The sequence below is a fragment of the Lethenteron reissneri genome, chromosome 15, assembly GCF_015708825.2.
Source record: "Lethenteron reissneri isolate LAM-NWPU_2019-01 chromosome 15, ASM1570882v1, whole genome shotgun sequence".
Taxonomy (NCBI): domain Eukaryota; kingdom Metazoa; phylum Chordata; class Hyperoartia; order Petromyzontiformes; family Petromyzontidae; genus Lethenteron; species Lethenteron reissneri.
In genome coordinates, this window is record NC_083793.1 from 10,830,672 (window position 1) to 10,850,533 (window position 19,862).

The 19,862-nt window shown below is 57.9% G+C and overlaps 1 protein-coding gene across 1 annotated transcript in view; it reads left to right on the forward strand.

The window, feature by feature from the left end:
• The window catches only part of LOC133342701 (copine-8-like), a 71,402-nt gene extending 59,154 nt beyond the window's left edge, over positions 1-12,248 (forward strand). The window contains 5 exon segments of the mRNA XM_061552033.1: positions 573-700; positions 1,406-1,508; positions 1,670-1,727; positions 2,714-2,787; positions 4,734-12,248. Of these exon segments, the coding sequence (XP_061408017.1) occupies positions 573-700; positions 1,406-1,508; positions 1,670-1,727; positions 2,714-2,787; positions 4,734-4,961 (591 nt within the window). The 3' untranslated portion in view covers positions 4,962-12,248.
• The last annotated feature ends 7,614 nt before the right edge of the window (positions 12,249-19,862 follow it).

Genomic DNA, 19,862 nt, shown 5'->3' on the forward strand with positions numbered 1-19,862 from the left:
TATCACCATTAATTTTAGAGAGTTAAAGGTGTATTTATATGTGACTACATAAGCACCGCATGAGAGTGGAAAGCGCTCATGGTAGCCAAGTGCTATAGATGGGGTTCAGCAAAGATGGTCATGTTTGGTGGGACACTTGTGCGGGATAGGGGAGAGCCGATTGCCGGGACAGACATTGGAGTGGTCTACACGAGACCGCCGATGAGGGGGAAGAGAAAACATCAGGCCAAATGGTGGCAGAGACTGTCAGGGCAGATCTTAGAGGTCGCTACGTGTCTCCTGTGCAGCAGCTGCGGGATCTGGCAGAGGGGGTAGAACGTCTTGGAAGTGAAGAGGAGGAGGAGGGGGTGGGATGTGGTAGGGGTAGCATCAATTGCTTTCGCTAAAAAAAAAAATTAATCTTGACTTCAAATGGATGTTGGCCTGGTGGTCAAGTCCAGCGAAGGGCTGGCAGCCAAAAAGCAGGGAAAGAACCTCAGAGGTAACGTCCGCCGCGGAGGTGGAGTGACGAAACCGGCTCGTGCGATGTGTGTGTGAACGTCTCTCCCCGTCCGCGTGTGCGTCGCGTACAGAACGGAAATCCGCAAAACCCGTACTGCAGCGGGATCGAGGGGGTGCTGGAGGCCTACTACCAGAGTCTGCGCTCCGTGCAGCTTTACGGCCCCACCAACTTCGCGCCCGTCATCACGCACGTCGCCAGGTCCGTGCCAGGGCTTACGATTGCTGTTATCATTCCGCCCGTTCACCCAGGAGAGCCTCGCTGAGCCGCAACGGTGTTTTATTCAGGAGGGTCCTGTGATGTTTTCACAGTAGGGGGCAATGTTGCTGCTGTGTAATCCCAATTCAGTAATTTTGCAGGTTATATTTCAGCACTGGGATTTTGGGCCAATGCCAGTTACATTGTAAAGAGGAAGGTCACGAGTTTGTACTTGAACAGGTGCAGAAGGTTTATGGGTCTCTGTGCGTGTCTATTAGTTTGCCTGTGCGTGTGTGAGTGTATGGGTCGATTCACCTCCACGTACTCTCTGCTCCAGCAACCGAGGCATTCTGTTGAATCCCTCAGTCAGCCGTCGCTCGGTAGGACGTCACTCATCCTCCTCTACTGCCCTCAATTTCCGGAACTCCCCCCAATCCATCCGTGGCATTGACTCTCTCTACGCCTGCTGAAGTCTAAACCTGGGCCTTCCTTTTTCCTCCGCCTATTGCCCCATTCTCTATCAAAATAAAGCATGCCCACCGGTTCGGGACAGCTTCTTGAGATGCGGTTCTTGGCTGCCCTGGTGACACATTGTTCTTTATCCCCATGGTGAGCCCCTTCGTGACCCCCCCCCCCTTGTCATGTCCAGCTCCCTCTGATCTCGGTACCCGTGCCATGCACGCGTGCCACGTGCGTGCCGCCCTGCAGGTATGCCGCGTCGGTGTCGGACGGCTCCCAGTACTTTGTGCTGCTCATCATCACGGATGGCGTCATCTCGGACATGGCGCAGACCAAGGAGGCCATCGTGCACGTGAGTGAACGTGCCGCAAACACCGACGCACGTGCGGCCAGGTGGGGCGGCGAGCGCCCGGCCCTAAATTTGCCCCCCGCACCTAAACGATGCCGCGCGGGCGCCACGATCGCTGAATCCGTCCGTCGCTGTGTGCCGCCCTCGTTTTTCCGCGCTCGCAGGCGGCGAGTCTGCCCATGTCCATCATCATCGTCGGGGTGGGACCGGCAGAGTTCGACGGTGAGAGCGCCGACTTTTCCATGAAATGCCCGCCTGAGCAGACAACATGACCCCAGAACACCAGGAAGCTCTTGAGATGAGATGAGAGCCGAAGCTCCTCCACCTTGTTGGCCGTCGCGCCAAGGTGGCCGTCGCCGCCTCGCGAATGGCTTGAGTCACCAGCTTGAGTCGGTTCCAACGACTCGGCTCCACAGGCAGGACCCACCCCCCCCCCCGCCTCCCCCGTTGTGACATCGCTGGCTTTTATCTTGCAGCTAAGCCTAGGCTGAGTGTCCTGGGCTGTCTTGCGCGAGTTTGATTGACGCTTCATGAAGGAGATAATTTTTTTAAGTTACATCTTTTTACTTGTTATTAAAGCAAAGCTTTTGTCGAGGTGGCCGGTGGCTCAGGAGTCGAGAGTGCTGAGTTGGCACTGCCGAGATTCTGACATCGAAGCTGTGGTCTCGAGTGAAGCCAGTTGATGTTTACAGCCCGGTCACCAATGACTACACTAACAAACCCATCGCATTTAATTAGAATTTTAACTTCATTTGGCTAAATACCAGCTCAGCTCTGAGAATTGCGAGTATAGGGCAGGCTTCCACTTGATGTGGGAAAGAATGCGGATAAAACAACAAAATCACGTGACATCAGTGGCGGGTAATAACAGAACAGGTCCTGGGCCTCCCTTGAGTCAACCATGTACTTAAATGAGTACATGGTTGCGGTGCGTAAACATTTGCTCTGGGGAGATGAAGATGGCCGAACGCGGTTCAGGCCACACCAGCTCCCTGGGCACCGTTCTATCATTAATAGGCGCTCGCTAATTAGCACTACCCATGCAACGTGCCAGTCGCTTTGGACCGGACGCCACTGAAAAGAGTGCATCTTAGCTCAATGGGCCTTACCTGAATTTGACTGACTGACTTGCCCCAACAATCTATGCAAGCTATGAGGGTGGGGGGGGGGGTGATGGAGAGATCTAAATCTTTGTGTGCGTCTGGCAGCCATGGAGGAGCTGGATGGAGACCAGGTACGTGTGTCGTCACGGGGCCAGGAGGCTGAGAGGGACATTGTCCAGGTAACGCTCACTCCCTCCCGCTCCCTCCCGCTCCCCCTCGTTCCCTCTCGCTCGCTCCCTCTCGCTCCCTCCCGCTCCCTCCCGCTCCCCCTCGTTCCCTCCCGCTCCCTCCCGCTCCCCCTCGTTCCCTCTCGCTCCCTCTCGCTCCCTCTCGTTCCCTCTCGCTCCCTCTCGCTCCCCCTCGCCCCCCCTCGCTCCCCCTCGCTACCTCCCGCTCCCCCTCGCTCCCCCTCGCTCCCCCTCGCTCCCCCTCGCTCCCCCTCGCTCCCCCTCGCCCCCCCTCGCTCCCCCTCGCTCCTCCTCGCTCCCTCTCGCTCCCCCTCGCACCCCCTCGCTCCCCCTCGCTCCTCCTCGCTCCCTCTCGCTCCCCCTCGCCCCCCCTCGCTCCTCCTCGCTCCCTCTCGCTCCCCCTCGCTCCCCCTCGCTCCCTCCCGCTCCCTCCCGCTCCCCCTCGCTCCCCCTCGCTCCCCCTCGCTCCCTCCCGCTCCCCCTCGCTCCCCCTCGCTCCCTCTCGCTCCCTCTCGCTCCCCCTCGCTCCCCCTCGCTCTCTCTTGCACTACAAGGCTCAGATCATGGCAGAGGTCCGAGCGGATTTGCCATGCCCGGGGTGGAGCTTCCAGTTCCTATCTCGCTTTGCTGGATAGGGGCCGTCCATAAATGACGTCACTCACCTGGGGGGGGGGGTCAGACATTTGTGACGATGTGTGACGAGGGGGGGGGGTGAGAAATGTGACGTCACATCAAAATGCGCAACTTTAAATAAACATGGACAACACGTTCTACTTAATTAAATAGACTTTTTAATAAATGTTTTCTCCTACAACATCAGAGTGCAGCGCCACATTAAATACGCACTACAATGACACTTGTTTAAAGCGATGTGAAGCGTGTTTTTTTGTGGGGGGGTGGAGCTTTGTGACGTCATTTTTGAGGGGGGGGTCTGACTTTTTGTGACGCCGTGTGACGAAGGGGGGGGGAGTCAAAAATGGTCCAAAATTGCGTGGTGTCATTTATGGATGGCCCCATATGATCCATACACAATAAGAATCAGAATCTGTGTTTCGACTGGGTGAATCCGATGAGCTATGAAGCTTATTTTCACATGTGTCCAGTAGGGGCGCCATGGTGACGAGATGTCATCTCCCTCGCCTGGTATGGAGGAGGTCGTGAGTTAAATTCCGACCCTGATGATGCCGGTATATTAGGAGTTTGCATGTTCTTCCCGTGGTCGCTTGGATTGTTCTCCAAATCCTCCAGTTTTTCCCTTCACATGTAGAAACACGCGTTGAGATTAAATAAATTTCCACCTAATAAGCCACCTCGCTGAGCTAAAATTTGTGGCCAAGTTGCTTCCGAAAAAGATCTATGTAGCTCAGTGGGCCTTACATGGTAAATAAAATAGTTTACTTGTAGGTGCGGGTCAGCAAGTTACAACAACAACCATTACAAACAACAATTGCAGTGCAAAATAGAGAAACAGTTACGCGTACTCACATCCCCTTTGTGAATCAACTGCTGGATGAGTACCGTTCCACGCCGTGCGGGTCATGGGAGTTGTTTGACCAAACTTCACCACGCTGAGCAGTGTGGGTTTGATGAAGGTGGACGCATAGAGAGTATGGCACAACATTGGATTCGTCTGCACTGTAAAGCGATGTCCCGCTCAAATGGTGCTCCTATCACATTTCTAGACCTGAACCATCAGTGGAAATTACACATTCCTGTAGCGGGGGCGAGATGATCCATAGTAAAACCTCTATTCACTTCCCCACAAAGTGGTACTGATTCTATCGACCGAGCAGTGAGCAATGATGGGCTTGACAACTCCGACTGGGACTTGGACCACACTACCCTCCCTCACTTCCTAACCCCCTCCTTCCCCCTCCCCCCTGTCCCTCCTCCCATCCCTCCCATCCCTGCGTCCCCCTCCCACCCCCCTCCCTCAGTTTGTTCCATTCCGGGACTACGTGGACCGCGGAGGCAGCCAGGTGCTGAGCATGGAGCGCCTGGCGCGGGACGTCCTGGCCGAGGTGCCGGAGCAGTTCCTCTCCTTCATGAGGTCCCGCCGGGTCCCACCGCGCCCCGCGCCCCCCCCTTACACGGCAGCGGGGGGCCAGGGGGGGCCGGGGGGCCCCGGCGGTCAGGTCGATGGCTCGTTGGGGGCAAACGCATAGCCGGCGTGGCACCGCACGCCCGGGGGCATCGCTGGTCGTTATAACCGTCACCGTCTCTTATTCATCAGCCGTGTTGTATCCGCTGCCGGGTGAAGGCCTCCCCCCGCCAGCCCCTGTCACCCCCATCCACCCAAACCCCGCTGGTGCCTTCTCACACGGTCCAGCGATGCCACGATCCATCTCGCTCGCTCGCGCGCACGAGCCGCCCTCATCGCTTCATCTCAACGGCGACGGTCCCCGCGGCTCGCGCAGCTCTCGTACGACGGAGTAATATATTTCAGGATCAGAATATTTATTTACACTGGAGGAATCCGATGAGCTATGAAGCTCGTTTTCACGGATGATCTGTTTCCTGTGCAGAGCGATTCCACGACATGTGTTGTGATGTCGGTCACAGAAGAAGCAATCATCGCGATCGTAATGTTGTGGAATTCTAAATAACGGTTGTAGACATGTATTTTCAGTGATCGTAAAAAAAAAACGTCAAGTATGTTGACGATATAACAATCGGTGGACTGGCTTGTGCTATAACGGAGCACGCTCACAGAACACCCTGGAGGAATCACCCCTCCGCCAGCAAATCAGCCTTCCACACCGACGATTCACAGCTGCGTTCTGTTTAACCGGGGCAGCTTCGTCGAGGAGTCGAGACCTGCTCAGAAAATAACACCGCCATTAAAGCACTGGCCTTGGAAGGCTTCTAAGCAATGGCGTCGCGTCGTTGGTTGCCATGGGCCCTGGCGCAAGGCATGGAACGGGGTCCCCTGTTCACTCCCCCACCCCGACTATTTGTCGCCCGGTGCCTGGGCCGTTTCGCGCTGTGGGCCTCAGTGCAGTTGCACTGCCTGCGGACTTGAAGGCTACGCTCATGTGCGGAGTTTGGTGGGCAGGGGGGCACGGGGGGGGCAGCACCCCCCCCCCCCAAACCGAACACCTTTATTAATTTATTTTCAGTAGTTTGTAATAAAGTTTCAAAATAAATGAATTATATCCGCCCCAAACTCCGCTGACACTGCCCGTAGGCCAAAGCGCTTGGAAGTTTGTTTTTATACGAAAAGAAAGGCGGACTCCCGTCTAGCTGTTTATTTATTTGACACCCATAATAAACTAAACTTTCTAAAAAAACTATTTTTATTTTATTTTACCAGGTAAGGACCACTGAGCTGTGTAGCTCTGTTTTAGAAGCGACCCGGCCACAAGCGATAGCTCAACGAAGGGGCTCATGACGTGGGAATTTATAGCGGCAGCCAAACACTCTAAACGCGTGTTGATTCTAAATGTGGAGGGAAAAACCGGAGGCCCCGGAGAAAAATCCACGCGACCACGGGGAGAGAGAGACACCACAAACTCCAGGGTCGGAATCGAACTCACGACCTCCTGTATACCAGGCGAGGTAGTTAACATCTCGCCACCGTGGCGCCTTGTCTCCATGACAGCAAAGCCTTTGCATCGTGTACGTGGGTCGGGCTGGAATCGTGGCCCCTCCACCCGCACCCTCACCCCGCTGACCCACGTGGGATGAGTCACGCTCCACGGGGCCCGCACGCGCGCGCCTCTCGTGTCCCCACGTGGCGGTCTCGTCGGTGCGGCGAGCCCAGACGCGTTGCCGCGAGCCGCTCCGTCGCTCCCCCCCTCCCCCTCTCCCCCCGGGATTTGTCACGGCGCCCCCCCCCCCCTCCTCCACCCCCCACCGTGCCCTCTGCGGTGCTCGTCGAGACGCACGCAAGCACCGCCGTGGCTCTTCCCCACAATTGGCACTTGTTCGTGAAATCTCGCTTTGCTTTTCATCATCGACACCGGCTGTCCCATACGTCAGCTCATTAGCGAGACAATGTGCTTTTGTCTCCCCATACTCCCCGTTTGCTTCAACGTCTGTATCGTACCGCCGAGTACGTGGTGGGGGAGTAGTCAGCCTCGTAGCTGCACGAGGCTGTCATCTTCGAGCCTTGATTCTCTGTAATCGGGTTGTTATTGCCTCCAACTCTGTTCTCATGTCATCACTTTCCAGTCTGTGCAGTCCCGATACTCCTCCTGGAATCCCGCCCAAGCAATCCATCTCGCACGCTCAGATCGTTTTCTCATCGAGCTCCCTTGTCGTCAGACGGGATTCTGGACCATAGATCAGTACCGGTGCAACCATCGACTTGGAAAGGCCTCGATCCTGGGCACTGTCACTATGTGGGTAGGTGGTCATCGCTCACTTTTAAATTAAAGCAAAAAACTCAAATGTTTTCTTCACACATTGTTAGCGGATTCAGAACAATTGGGAAAGAATGCGTTGCACAAGAGTGGATTTCAACGCACGCTTGTCTTTGCAAGTATATAATGAGCAGTAGGCAAGATGACGGGCGGTTTTCAGGGGAAAATGCGTTTGCATGCTTGCAAATAGTCGTCTTTGCTCTGGTTTGCGTCTCCAAGATCTAGATAATAACGCTTTGACCAACGTGGCCGTTGCAGGGCGAGGCTTAATCTTCCTAGCAGCAACAGGTTCGGTTCGTACTGGATCGACTTCCTAAGCGTTATCATGCCCACCTCCTGTGATGTACAGACGAACGGACGGACGGACAGAGCTAACGCGTGCACGTTTCCAGCCTCGGTCAGAAAGCCTTGGAAAAGTCGTGATCGTAAGAACAGCACTAATCCGGTATATAGGAAATCGAACACGCTGCCTCTATTCAAATAACACATTTCCACGGTCCCTTTTTGATGCCTTTTAATTTCGTCTCTTTCAAAAACCTGCCGACCTGCGGCGCCAAACCCGACCCGTTCCCCCCACCCCCCCACCCCCCGTTGCGCAAATCCCGAGCCGGTGCCAAAGCGGAGCCGCCGCGCGTGGCCGCGTCAGTGCCGGCCCGCGTCGTTCAGCCGTGCCAGAGTCCCTTCGAGGGAGGGCCCCTCAATTTCCGAGGCTTTCCCGTGGCTTGCCAGGTAGAGGTGGAGATATCAGCTGAACTCCCGAGTGACTCCGCGGGGCCACGGGGAGAATGGCTCTTGCGTGCGCGCGCTGTCACGCAATTGAGTGTGAGGAGCGATTTCAAAGTGCACGTCGCGCCGGGCGTTTGGAAGGTTTGCGGCACACGAGAGAGCAAAGCGTCACGGTGCCCTTCTCGCTGAGATTGCGCGCCTCCCTCGCTCTCTGCGTTGTGCACTCTCGCAATGTCCGTGTCTCTCTTGAGCCTGCAATTTTTTTCCCATCAGTCAATCTGTTTCTCTGTCTGTCCCTCTAAGTTCTATATTTTTTTGTCAGTTTTCTCTCTGTGTCTCTCAATGTTTTTTTATGGGTTCCTACAGCTGTACCTTTGTATTTCTCCTTCCTCTTGCGTCTCTTTGTGTTTAACTTCGTTTTTTTCTACATCCCCCCTATGTGTCCACCTCTCTTTGTCTCCGTGACCATATTCATCTGCGTTTGTTTCTTGCAGTCTATTTTTTTCTGTGTCTATATTTGGCCCCACCCTATATCTCTCTCACTATTTCCCTCTGTTTTTATTTCCCTCTCCTCTCCCACTCTCCCAATTGCATTATCTTGACACCCTTCATACATTTCCCGCCCGCCCCGTCACAGCATTGCTCCCTGGGCTGCCACGTTTATCCCCCACCCCCGAGGCCGACCCGGACCTCCCCTCTCCACAAATCCGTCGCAGCGCTCCACCACTTCGTTTCTTTGTGGGACAGCCTTTTCAATGCCCCGTCATCTCCACCACTTGCGGTGCGTTTATTACAAAGCCACGCACGCAGCCCTGGCGGTGACCTCTGCCAAGCTCTGCCAACCTGCTCCCAAACGTCTTGCCTCACCCACGCACGGCACAACCCAGCACCCAGGCCCCACCCCAACACCACGGCACCATTCGATGTCACGTCGAGAGCACGGGTTCAGGTGCAGCGCGCTTGCGCCCAGTTCGATTTCCCGATGCCCAGGTGTGGCCCCGACACTGCCCCGTCCGGCAGGAGAGACGCGCCGCACGAGGATGTGTCTGTGCGTGTATTAGTGGGGAGCGGTCGTGCAGCGGTTAGCGCTATGCTGCGCGACGAACACGGCGACCCGAGTTCGATTCCCGCTCACGGCCAACACCGGTGACTATTATCTGAACCGGTCCTGGGCCTCCCCTAGGTCGACTGAGCCTCAAACGAGTACCTGGTGCCGTGTGTAAACATCGCCACTGGGGAGATAAAAGCGGCCGGGCGTCGTGTTGGACAACCACCCAATCGTGTGCCATGCCGGCCTTCATAGATGCTCACTAACGGCCTGTTAGAGGCTATACGGGGGGGACCCTTGTCTTTGTGTAGTGAGTTCAACTGAGTCGCAGCCGTACACTTGGAGGCAACACATTTATTTAACACCAACACTCGGGGTAACTGCCTCCGTAACAGAATAACAGCCTATGGTGGTGACCACCAGGCTAAGTACACAAATTACTACGTAGCTGCTATGACAGACCGGGACCCACAGCTCGGGTCCAGGTCCACGTGTTGGAGACTCGGAGAACGTATGACGTAGACGAAGGTTTCTTCAGGATGAACAACAACGCCGGCCCCTCTGGGCGACCCGGCTTATATCCTCTGCGGCGTGGCCGGCTCCACCCTTGGCCACGCCCACCTTCTAGAATCCTCGAGCAGGATCTGGACCCCGACCACGTGACCACTCCGAGCCCCTACTCGAGGCCCCTTTGTAGACTTAACCGGTCACGTGTCAACCAGAGGGCCATGGCCTTTAGTAACCCCTTTCCTACGGCCGGCACTCCCACACCCTATCCTGTAGGGGCTGGCACTGCACGCCAAGCGTGGTGCTACCCAGCGCTGTCACTCAGCGCTCACCAGGCCCCTCTAGGGCCGCTACTACACAGTGACATCCCGAGATGTCACTACATTTGTGTTGGGGGCCGTCCATAAATGACGTCACGCACTTAGGGGGGGGGGAGGTCAGACATTTGTGACGATGTGTGACGAGGGGGGGGGGGGTTGAGAAATGGGACGTCACATCAAAATGCGCAACTTTAAATAAATATAGACAACACGTTCTACTTAATTAAGTAGACTTTGTAATACATGTTTTCTCCTACAACATCAGAGTGCAGCGCCACATTAAATACGCACTTCAATGACAATAGTTTAAAGCGATTTGAAGCATGTTTTATGTTTTTTTGTGGGGGGGGGGGGGGGCAGAACTTTGTGACGTCATATTTGAGAGGGGGGTCTGACTTTTTGTGACGCCGTGTGACGAACGGGGGGGTCAAAAATCATCCTAAATCGCGTGACGGCCCCTTGGGGTCATACTTCGCTGTCATCTCAGACCCCCTCACGCGCGTATCTTGTCATGAGCGGAGTGGCCGTGTTTACACAGTTTTTGTACTTCGTCCTGAGACGGCGATTGGGACGTTCTATAGAGGATATAGAATAGACGCATTATATACACGTAATATAAATCCATCTTGTAATCGTGTCCTCGTGTCGTACGGAGTGGCCCGAGAAATACCCGGCCACTCGAAATCGTTTACAGAATTTGTACACATTTGTGCAAACATCGTTAGCATCGCTTAGCACGTGTGTGAGAACGTGTGTGTTCACGTGTTGGGGAGTGGTGGCCCAGTGATTAGCGCACTGCACTACGAAGCCAGTGACCGGAGTTATATTCCAACTCACGACCCATAATTGACAGCGAATATTTGATCCGGTATTGTTCTTCGCCTCGGTCGACTCAGCCTTAAATGAGAACCTGATGCGTTATAAACATAAGCACTGGGGAGACAAAGGCGGCCGAGTACGGTTGTTGGCCACCCACCCTCCACCTCGTGTGCCGTGCGGGTCTTCTTAATATGTGCTCACTCACAGCACCTGCCCCAACAGTCTATTAAAGGCTATGTGGGGGGTCTGTGTGTGTGGGGGGGGGGGGGGGGGCAGTGGTGTAGCGGTTAGCGCGCTGCCCTGTGAACTTTGTATCTCGCTGTTGGGTATCCATCTGCCAATATGGACGTGTGCATGTCCAATACTACTGCTTGTGTTGTCACGGTCGGTGCCGCTGTACCGCTCTCTCCCACGTGTTTCCAGCTTGTTAGCGCGTGTTGTTCGGCACGATGTCCGACGTTTCGCGCAACGTTGCTGGGAGCGTCTTCTCGAGCTGATTTGAGTCGCTCGCGTTTTCCCCTCGGATTATACAGCCCTGCTGGCTGCTGCTGCTGCTGACGTTGCCGATTGGCTCGCTTCTCGAGACGTACGTCGGCCCGGAACGTCGGACATTGGTGCCGAGCCAAAACCAGCGGCACAACCCGAAAACACGATCAGAGGACCGCGCGTCCGTGTGCGTGTCGAACGTGTAGGTTGTTGCGTGTTGCTTCTCGGCGCGCGCGTGTGTGTGTGCGCATGGCAATGTGTGCGTTGGTGGGTGTGTGTGTGGGTGTGTGTGTGGGTGGGTGTGTGTGGGTGGGTGTGTGTTCATGGGGTGGGGAGCGAACCCAACGACCCGCGTTCGATGTCCGCTAACGGCCAACACCAGTGGCGATTATCCAAACCGGTTCTGGGCCTCCCCTAGGTCGACTCAGCCTCAAATGACGACCTGATATAAAGTGTGAACGTCGCTACTTGGGAGACGAAGATGGCCAGGCGTGGTCCTGACCACCCACCCCCTTGTGTGCCGTGCGGACCTTGCGCGTACTGTATGTTGGACTTCTTTCGCACCGCACAAAGCCAACCGTGCGGGGGAAAGACAACGAACGAGACACCAAAATCAGTGCTAAAGAAATTAGTTTTCAATCTTGATGTTCGAGAGCATCGCTTCCAGTGGCTTCCTAATATCGGAAGCAAGAGCGTTCCAGACGGCCGCAGAATAAACATTCGCTAACAGTCCGTTCAAGGCTTCACACGCAAGAGGATCCGTCATTGTGCTGTGAGTGTGTTCACGTGTCCATGGTTCTGGTTAGCGTGATGGAGTGAATGTCGCCCGTGTGCCAGTCGGGGTGTGATGACTTCTCTGTGCGCCGGTGGGAGCGGGGCCGCGGGGGGGGGGGGGGTTGAGCGATGTGCGTGGATGGCAAACGGCGTTCGGAAGCAGAGCCGCCCACAGGTGGGGGGTGGTGAGGGGGGGTAGTGGGAGTGGGGGGCGATTTTCACAGTGCCTCACACACAACCCCCCCCCTCACACACAAGGGGCCTGCAAGGAGCCCTGTGGGCGGTCCTGCTTCGTAGCCACATGCTTCATCCCGTGGGCGCGAGTGCACGCGTGGACCCCAGCCAAGGAGGAGGAGGAGGAGGTTGTTTTGTACAGACTTTGTGTTAATAAATGATCATAAAACACTGCGTCGGCACCACCAGCACTCGTGGGTCATATTAAATTTTCAGTGTGTGTGGCCCTGCGTACGACGCGAATGCCCTAATTCTGTTCCATTAAAACAGAGCCGAGAGGTGGGATCCGCAGCGGTCTGCAGGAAGGGAGATGGGGAGGAAGGGAGATGGGGAGATAAGGAGGAAAGGGGTGGAGAGAGGAAACGGGGAGGAAGCGAGATGTGGGGGATGTGGGATAGAGGGACATGGGGAGAGAGGGAGATGGGGGGAGGGAGATGGGGGGAGGGAGATGGGGGGGAAGGAGATGGGGGAGGGAGATGGGGGAGGTAGATGAGAGGGGGAGATGGGGGAGAGGGAGATGGGGGGAGGGAGATGGGGGAGTGAGGGGAGGGAGATGGGGGGAGGGAGATGGGGGGGAGGGAGATGGGGGGGAGGGAGATGGGGGGAGGAAGATGGGGGGGAGGGAGATGGGGGGGAGGGAGATGGGGGGAGGGAGATGAGAGGGGGAGATGGGGGAGAGGGAGATGGGGGGAGGGAGATGGGGGAGTGAGGGGAGGGAGATTGGGGGAGGGAGATGGGGGGGAGGGAGATGGGGGGGAGGGAGATGGGGGGAGGGAGATGGGGGGGAGGGAGATGGGGGGGAGGGAGATGGGGGGAGGGAGATGAGAGGGGGAGATGGGGGAGAGGGAGATGGGGGGAGGGAGATGGGGGGAGAGAGATGAGGGGAGGGAGATGGGGGGAGGGAGATGGGGGGGAGGGAGATGGGGGGGAGGGAGATGGGGGGAGGGAGATGGGGGGGAGGGAGATGGGGGGGAGGGAGATGGGGGGAGGGAGATGGGGGGAGGGAGATGGGGGGAGGGAGATGGGGGGGAGGGAGATGGGGGGGAGGGAGATGGGGGGATGGACATGGGGAGAGAGGGAGATGGGGGGGAGGGAGATGGGGGGATGGAGATGGGGGGGGAGGGAGATGGGGGGGAGGGAGATGGGGGGAGGGAGATGGGGGGAGGGAGATGGGGGGGAGGGAGATGGGGGGGAGGGAGATGGGAGGGGGAGATGGGGGGGAGGGGGAGATGGGGGGGAGGGGGAGATGGGGGGAGGGAGATGGGGGGAGGGAGATGGGGGGGATGGACATGGGGAGAGAGGGAGATGGGGGGGAGGGAGATGGGGGGAGGGAGATGGGGGGGAGGGAGATGGGGGGGAGGGAGATGGGGGGAGGGAGATGGGGGGAGGGAGATGGGAGAGAGGGACATGGGGAGAGAGGGAGATGGGAGGGGGAGATGGGGGAGGGGTAGATGGGGGGAGGGAGATGGGAGGGAGGGAGATGAAGGGAGGGTCATGGGGAGAAGGAGATGGGGGAGGGAGATGGGGGGAGGTAGATGAGAGGGGGAGATGGGGGAGAGGGAGATGGGGGGGAGGGAGACGGGGGGAGGGAGATGGGGGTAGGGGGAGGGGGAGAGGGGGGAGAGGGAGATGGGGGGGAGGGAGATGGGGGGGGAGGGAGATGGGGGGAGGGAGATGGGGGGAGGGAGAATTGGGGGGAGGGGGAGATGGGGGAAAGGGAGATAGGGGGAGGGAGATGGGGGGAGGGAGATGTGGGGAGGGAGATGGGGGGAGGTAGATGAGAGGGGGGAGATGGGGGAGAGGGAGATGGGGGGGAGGGAGATGGGGGGGAGGGAGATGGGGGGAGGGGGAGGGGGAGATGGGGGGAGGGAGATGGGGGGGAGGGAGATGGGGGGGAGGGAGATGGGGGGGAGGGAGATGGGGGGAGGGAGATGGGGGGAGGGAGATGGGGGGGAGGGAGATGGGGGGGAGGGAGATGGGGGGGGAGGGAGATGGGGGGAGGGAGATGGGGGAGGGGGAGGGGGAGATGGGGGGAGGGAGATGGGGGAGGGAGATGGGGGGGAGGGAGATGGGGGGGAGGGAGATGGGGGGAGGGGGAGGGGGAGATGGGGGGAGGGAGATGGGGGGAGGGAGATGGGGGGGAGGGAGATGGGGGGGAGGGAGATGGGGGGAGGGAGATGGGGGGAGGGAGATGGGGGGGAGGGAGATGGGGGGAGGGGGAGGGGGAGATGGGGGGAGGGAGATGGGGGGAGGGAGATGGGGGGGAGGGAGATGGGGGGGAGGGAGATGGGGGGAGGGAGATGGGGGGAGGGAGATGGGGCGAGGGAGATGGGGGGAGGGAGATGGGGGGAGGGAGATGGGAGGGGGAGATGGGGGGGAGGGGGAGATGGGGGGGAGGGGGAGATGGGGGGAGGGAGATGGGGGGAGGGAGATGGGGGGGTGGACATGGGGAGAGAGGGAGATGGGGGGGAGGGAGATGGGGGGAGGGAGATGGGGGGGAGGGAGATGGGGGGAGGGAGATGGGGGGAGGGAGATGGGAGAGAGGGACATGGGGAGAGAGGGAGATGGGGAGAGAGGGAGATGGGAGGGGGAGATGGGGGAGGGGGAGATGGGGGGAGGGAGATGGGGGGGAGGGAGATGGTGGGAGGGACATGGGGGGAAGGAAATGGGGGAGGGAGATGGGGGGAGGTCGATGAGAGGGGGAGATGGGGGAGAGGGAGATGGGGGGGAGGGAGATGGGGGGAGGGAGATGGGGGTAGGGGGAGGGGGAGATGGGGGAGAGGGAGATGGGGGGGGGAGGGAGATGGGGGGAGGGAGATGGGGGGAGGGAGATTGGGGGGGAGGGGGAGATGGGGGAAAGAGAGATAGGGGGAGGGAGATGGGGGGAGGGAGATGTGGGGAGGGAGATGGGGGGAGGGGGAGATGGGGGGGAGGGAGATGGGGGGAGGGGGATGGGGGAGGGAGAGATGGGGGGGAGGGAGATGGGGGGAGGGAGATGTGGGAGGGGGAGATGGGGGAGGGAGAGATGGGGGAGGGAGATGGGAGAAGGGAGTTGGGGGAGGGGGAGATGGGGGAGATGGGGGGGAGGGAGATGGGGGCAGGGAGATGGGGGAGGGGGAGATGGGGGAAGGGGAGATGGGGGGAGGGAGATGGGGGGAGATGGGGGGAGATGGGTGAGGGGGAGATGGGGGAGAGGGAGATGGGGGAAGGGGAAAAATGGGGGAGGGGGAGATGGGGGAGGGGAGGAGATGGGGGGGGAGATGGGGGGGAGGGAGATGGGGGAGGGGGAAAAATGGGGGAGGGGGAGATGGGGGGAGGGGATGATGGGGGGAGGGGGAGGTGGGGGGAGGGAGATGGGGGAGGGAGATGGGGAGATGGGGAGAGGGAGATGGGGGGGAGGGAGATGGGGGGGAGGGAGATGGGGGAGGAAGATGGGGGAGGGAGATGGGGGGAGATGGGGGAGATGGGGAGGGTGAGATAGGGGAGATAGGGGAAATGGGGGAGGGGGAGATGGGGGGAGGGGGAGATGGGGGGAGGGGGAGATGGGGGAGGGGGAGATGGGGGAGGGGAAGATGGGGGGGAGGGAGATGGGGGAGGGGGAAATGGGGGGAGGGAGATGGGGGGAGATGGGGGAGGGGGAGATGGGGGAGGGGGAGATGGGGGGGAGGGGAAGATGGGGGAGGGAGATGGGGAGGGGGAGATGGGGGGAGGGAGATGGGGAGATGGGGGAGGGAGATGGGGGGAGGGGGAGATGGGGGAGGGGCAGATGGGGGATATGGGGGGGGGGAGATGGGGGGGGGGGGAGATGGGGGGGGGGAGATGAGGAAGGGAGATCTTGAGAGAGGGAAGCAATGTGTATTACTACAGACGGTGCAATGCACTGGCGACCCTACGGGGATATACCGGTATACACGGGATGAGGTTCGGCATTAATGGGCATTGTTTTGGGATCTTTTTATGGATGTACCAATTTAAAATATCTACGTGTTAACAATAGTGATGCATAGCGCTTGTTATATTTGTACAGCGTAAAGAAAATACAATGTATGCCATCCGGGCCACGTTTGGTCTTCGTGGAAATGTCGGGGGTTTTTGTTGTTGAATTCATGGGAAAGAGAAAAAACACCCTCAAAAACACACAAATATTAAAACACAATTTTTTTTACTTGCATAGGAAAGTAATTGCATGTTTTCATTTGCTATGCAGCCAGAAAATACGATAAATCGCTAACCTTAAACACCCAGTAGTTCATAAAAGTTGAAGGCAAATTAGTACTATTGTAATAGAGCAAGTGCAGAATCGCTGAACCGGAATTGACAGCTTGAAAGCACTTAGCGCGGGGCCCTTGAAAGTGCGGGGTCCGGAGCATCATGTGAAGCTACTTGTGCTACTGGGATCATTCCGGCACTGCCAAGCAGCAGTCCTTCAAGAGCCGCATGCGGCTCTGGAAGCCGCAGGTTGCACGAGCCCCCAATTAGCGGAACTTGCCCGGCATGTCGAGGACACGGGTTTCCGGCTCAACAGCGAGACGGAGGCAGCAGGCAACGTGAGTGGATGCGTGAGACAGTGAACGAGGTGGTGGGGGTGGGGGTGATGGGGTGAACGAGGTGGTGGGGGTGTTGATGGGGTGAACGAGGTGGTGGGGGTGATGGGGTGAACGAGGTGGTGGGGGTGGGGGTGTTGATAGGGTGAACGAGGTGGTGGGGGTGATGGGGTGAACGAAGTGGTGGGGGTGATGGGGTGAACGAGGTGGTGGGGGTGGGGGTGATGGGGTGAACGAGGTGGTGGGGGTGGGGGTGTTGATGGGGTGAACGAGGTGGTGGGGGTGATGGGGTGAACGAGGTGGTGGGGGTGGGGGGTGTTGATAGGGTGAACGAGGTGGTGGGGGTGATGGGGTGAACGAAGTGGTGGGGGTGGGGGTGTTGATGGGGTGAACGAGGTGGTGGGGGTGGGGGTGAACGAGGTGGTGGGGGTGGGGGGTGTTGATAGGGTGAACGAGGTGGTGGGGGTGATGGGGTGAACGAAGTGGTGGGGGTGGGGGTGTTGATGGGGTGAACGAGGTGGTGGGGGTGGGGGTGAACGAGGTGGTGGGGGTGGGGGGTGTTGATGGGGTGAACGAGGTGGTGGGGGTGATGTGATGAACGAGGTGGTGGGGGTGGGGGTGTTGATGGGGTGAACGAGGGGGGGTGCGGAGGACCGCGCTGTGCTACGAACCCCGGCGGAGACCCGAGTTCGATCCCTGCCCACGGCCAAACACCAGTGACGAGGTATCTCTACCAGTCCTGAGCCTCCCCCAGGTCGACTCAGCCTCAACCTGGTGGGGTGTGTAAACATCGTCACTGGGGAGACAAAGGCGGCCGGGCGTGGTGTTTACCCCCCCCCCCCTCTCACCACCTCGTGTGCCATGCCGGCCTTCACAGGTGCTACTCTCTCACAACACTTGCCCCAACGAGTCAGTTTCTTGTTATTTTCTTTGAACATATCTACGTGACTTTACCTAAAGACCCAACAATATGAATTCCTGCAGTCACGAGAGCTTTGAGTCAAGATCCAGCACACCGGTGGGCTAAAGAAGTCAATTAATTTGTCCTTTGAAAACGTGACACATTTTTTACTGTTTGGCCGTGTCGGGTGGTGGAGGGTTACGACACATTTATAAATAACGCGATCTGAATAATATTGGTCGCGAAAGGCTACGTGTTAAATTAAATCCAACGAGTCTGTTACAAGCGACTTGGGGGAGGGAGGCGAGAGAGCCGCCCCCGTGTACGGCGCACGGCCGCGGGAGATCGCAACCAGCATCAGGACGCGAGACGTGATCGGTGGCACCACAAAGCGATGACACCCGGAGAGGCTTCGCGTGGCACAAAGAGGAGGAGGTGGGGTGGGTGGGGAGAGGTGGGGGGGTAGGGAGGGGGTGGGTGGGGAGGGGGTGGGGTCGGGAGGGAGGGGGTGGGGTGGGTGGGGTGGGGTGGGTGGGGAAGGGGGTGGGGTGGGGAGTTGTGGGTGGGGTGGGGTGGGTGGGGAAGGGGGTGGGTGGACAGGGGGTGGGTGGGGAGGGGGCAAGATGCCAGAGGAAGCACTTCAAAGCTCCTTCCTGACACGAACCGGCCGGCAGTCGTCCGCGTAGTGCAGTCGTCCTTCACGAATTCTCAGTCGGGTGGTGTTGGAGGGGGGGGGGGCAACTTTCGCCGATGGGACATTATCAGTGTGGGGGGGGGGGGGGTCGTCACACATTTGAAACCGTTGGAGGTTTGACACCACGATGGGGTGTTTTCGCATGTTTGTGTATTCACAATACAGGTCTTTTTGAGTTAATTCGCGTAAATATATAAAAGTGTCGTTCAACCCACCACCACCCGACACAGCCCATTGGTAAGGTTTGTCACCTTGGTTCTTTCGAAAGAACCAAGAGGATGAATCCCTGCAGTCACGAAAGCTGTAAATCGAAATTTAAGGTTTTCCACGTAAACAGAACATGCAACTAACTTCATCAGGCAACAGCTACTTGTAATTACTGGTGAAAAGTCGTACTCAGATTGTAAATGTGGCTTTGCTCTCCAACACACCGGTGTGCTGTACTCGTAACGAATTAGCACGTGTTGTTTACGTGACAACCCTTACTAATTGGCTGTGTCGGGTGGTGGCGGGTTTAACGACACATTTATATATTTACGCGATATAACCCACAAAACCCTCTATTATGGATGATATTGATCGCGCAAGCCTGCGACGTTTTGTGTATTGTCAGAGGGCCGCACGCCAGGGGACGCACTAAAGGCCACCACCAGGGGTCGCTCTGTGGTCCGCGGACCTTGCAACGAAGAACACCCGCGGAGTCCGTGAGCCGCCGGCCGAGTAATCTCACTTCTCGGGGACCAACCCGAGAGCCGGGGGTCACTTTAGCGGTTCCGATTTATCAATGTGGCCCTCAACAGAACTGTGAATGATGTGATAACTGTTGGGAAGTGATTCACTCTCGTTAGCCGTGGAGATAAATCGGAGCTACCGTTTTCTGGACTCGCTCATGGATGACCTGGCCAAGAGGGTGAGTGAGTGTGTGTCTGTGCTTGAGGAGTGGTAGTGCATTAGCTAGCGCGCACTGCGCTACAAACCCGGCACATGGAGTTCGATTCCCGGCATAATTGGTGACGATACTCGACTGGTCCTGGGCGTCTCCTAGGTCGACTCAGCTGTCAATAAGCACTCGGTCTAGTGTGGAAACATCGACACAAACAGGCGGGTGGGGGCGTGCTTCTAACCACACCACCCCCATCGTGCGCCGTCCCTTCGCCGATGACCGCGAACAGCACTTTCCCCAACAGCCTCCTAAAGCCTACACGGGAGATTTGTGTCCCTGTGTGTGAAGAGCACAACCCCACCGAGGCATCTCTGTGATTTAACCGATAACGCCTGGGTGCGCTCCCATCACCTCATGCCGGCGAGTCTTCGACATTTTAAATTAGCCTCAAAGAGCACGCAGTCTGGCACGAGCGCCGTCGTGAGGGCGACCGCTACTGAGTTGCTGTTACTGCTGTGCACGAATTCATCTCCACACAGATCTGTCCCTGTGTATTTCTAGCTCCAGGGTTGACCAGCGTACATCCCTGCCTGGCGCTGTCTCGTGCGCTCACGTGTGTTCCATCACACGCACGCACGCGCGCACAGGTGTATACATAATAGGTTATGGAATCCGCTACCATCAAAGATTCCCCCCTATAAGCATTCAACATGCGGTTGGGGCAAGTGCTGTTAGCGAGCACCTATGAAGGCCGAAGCACACGAAG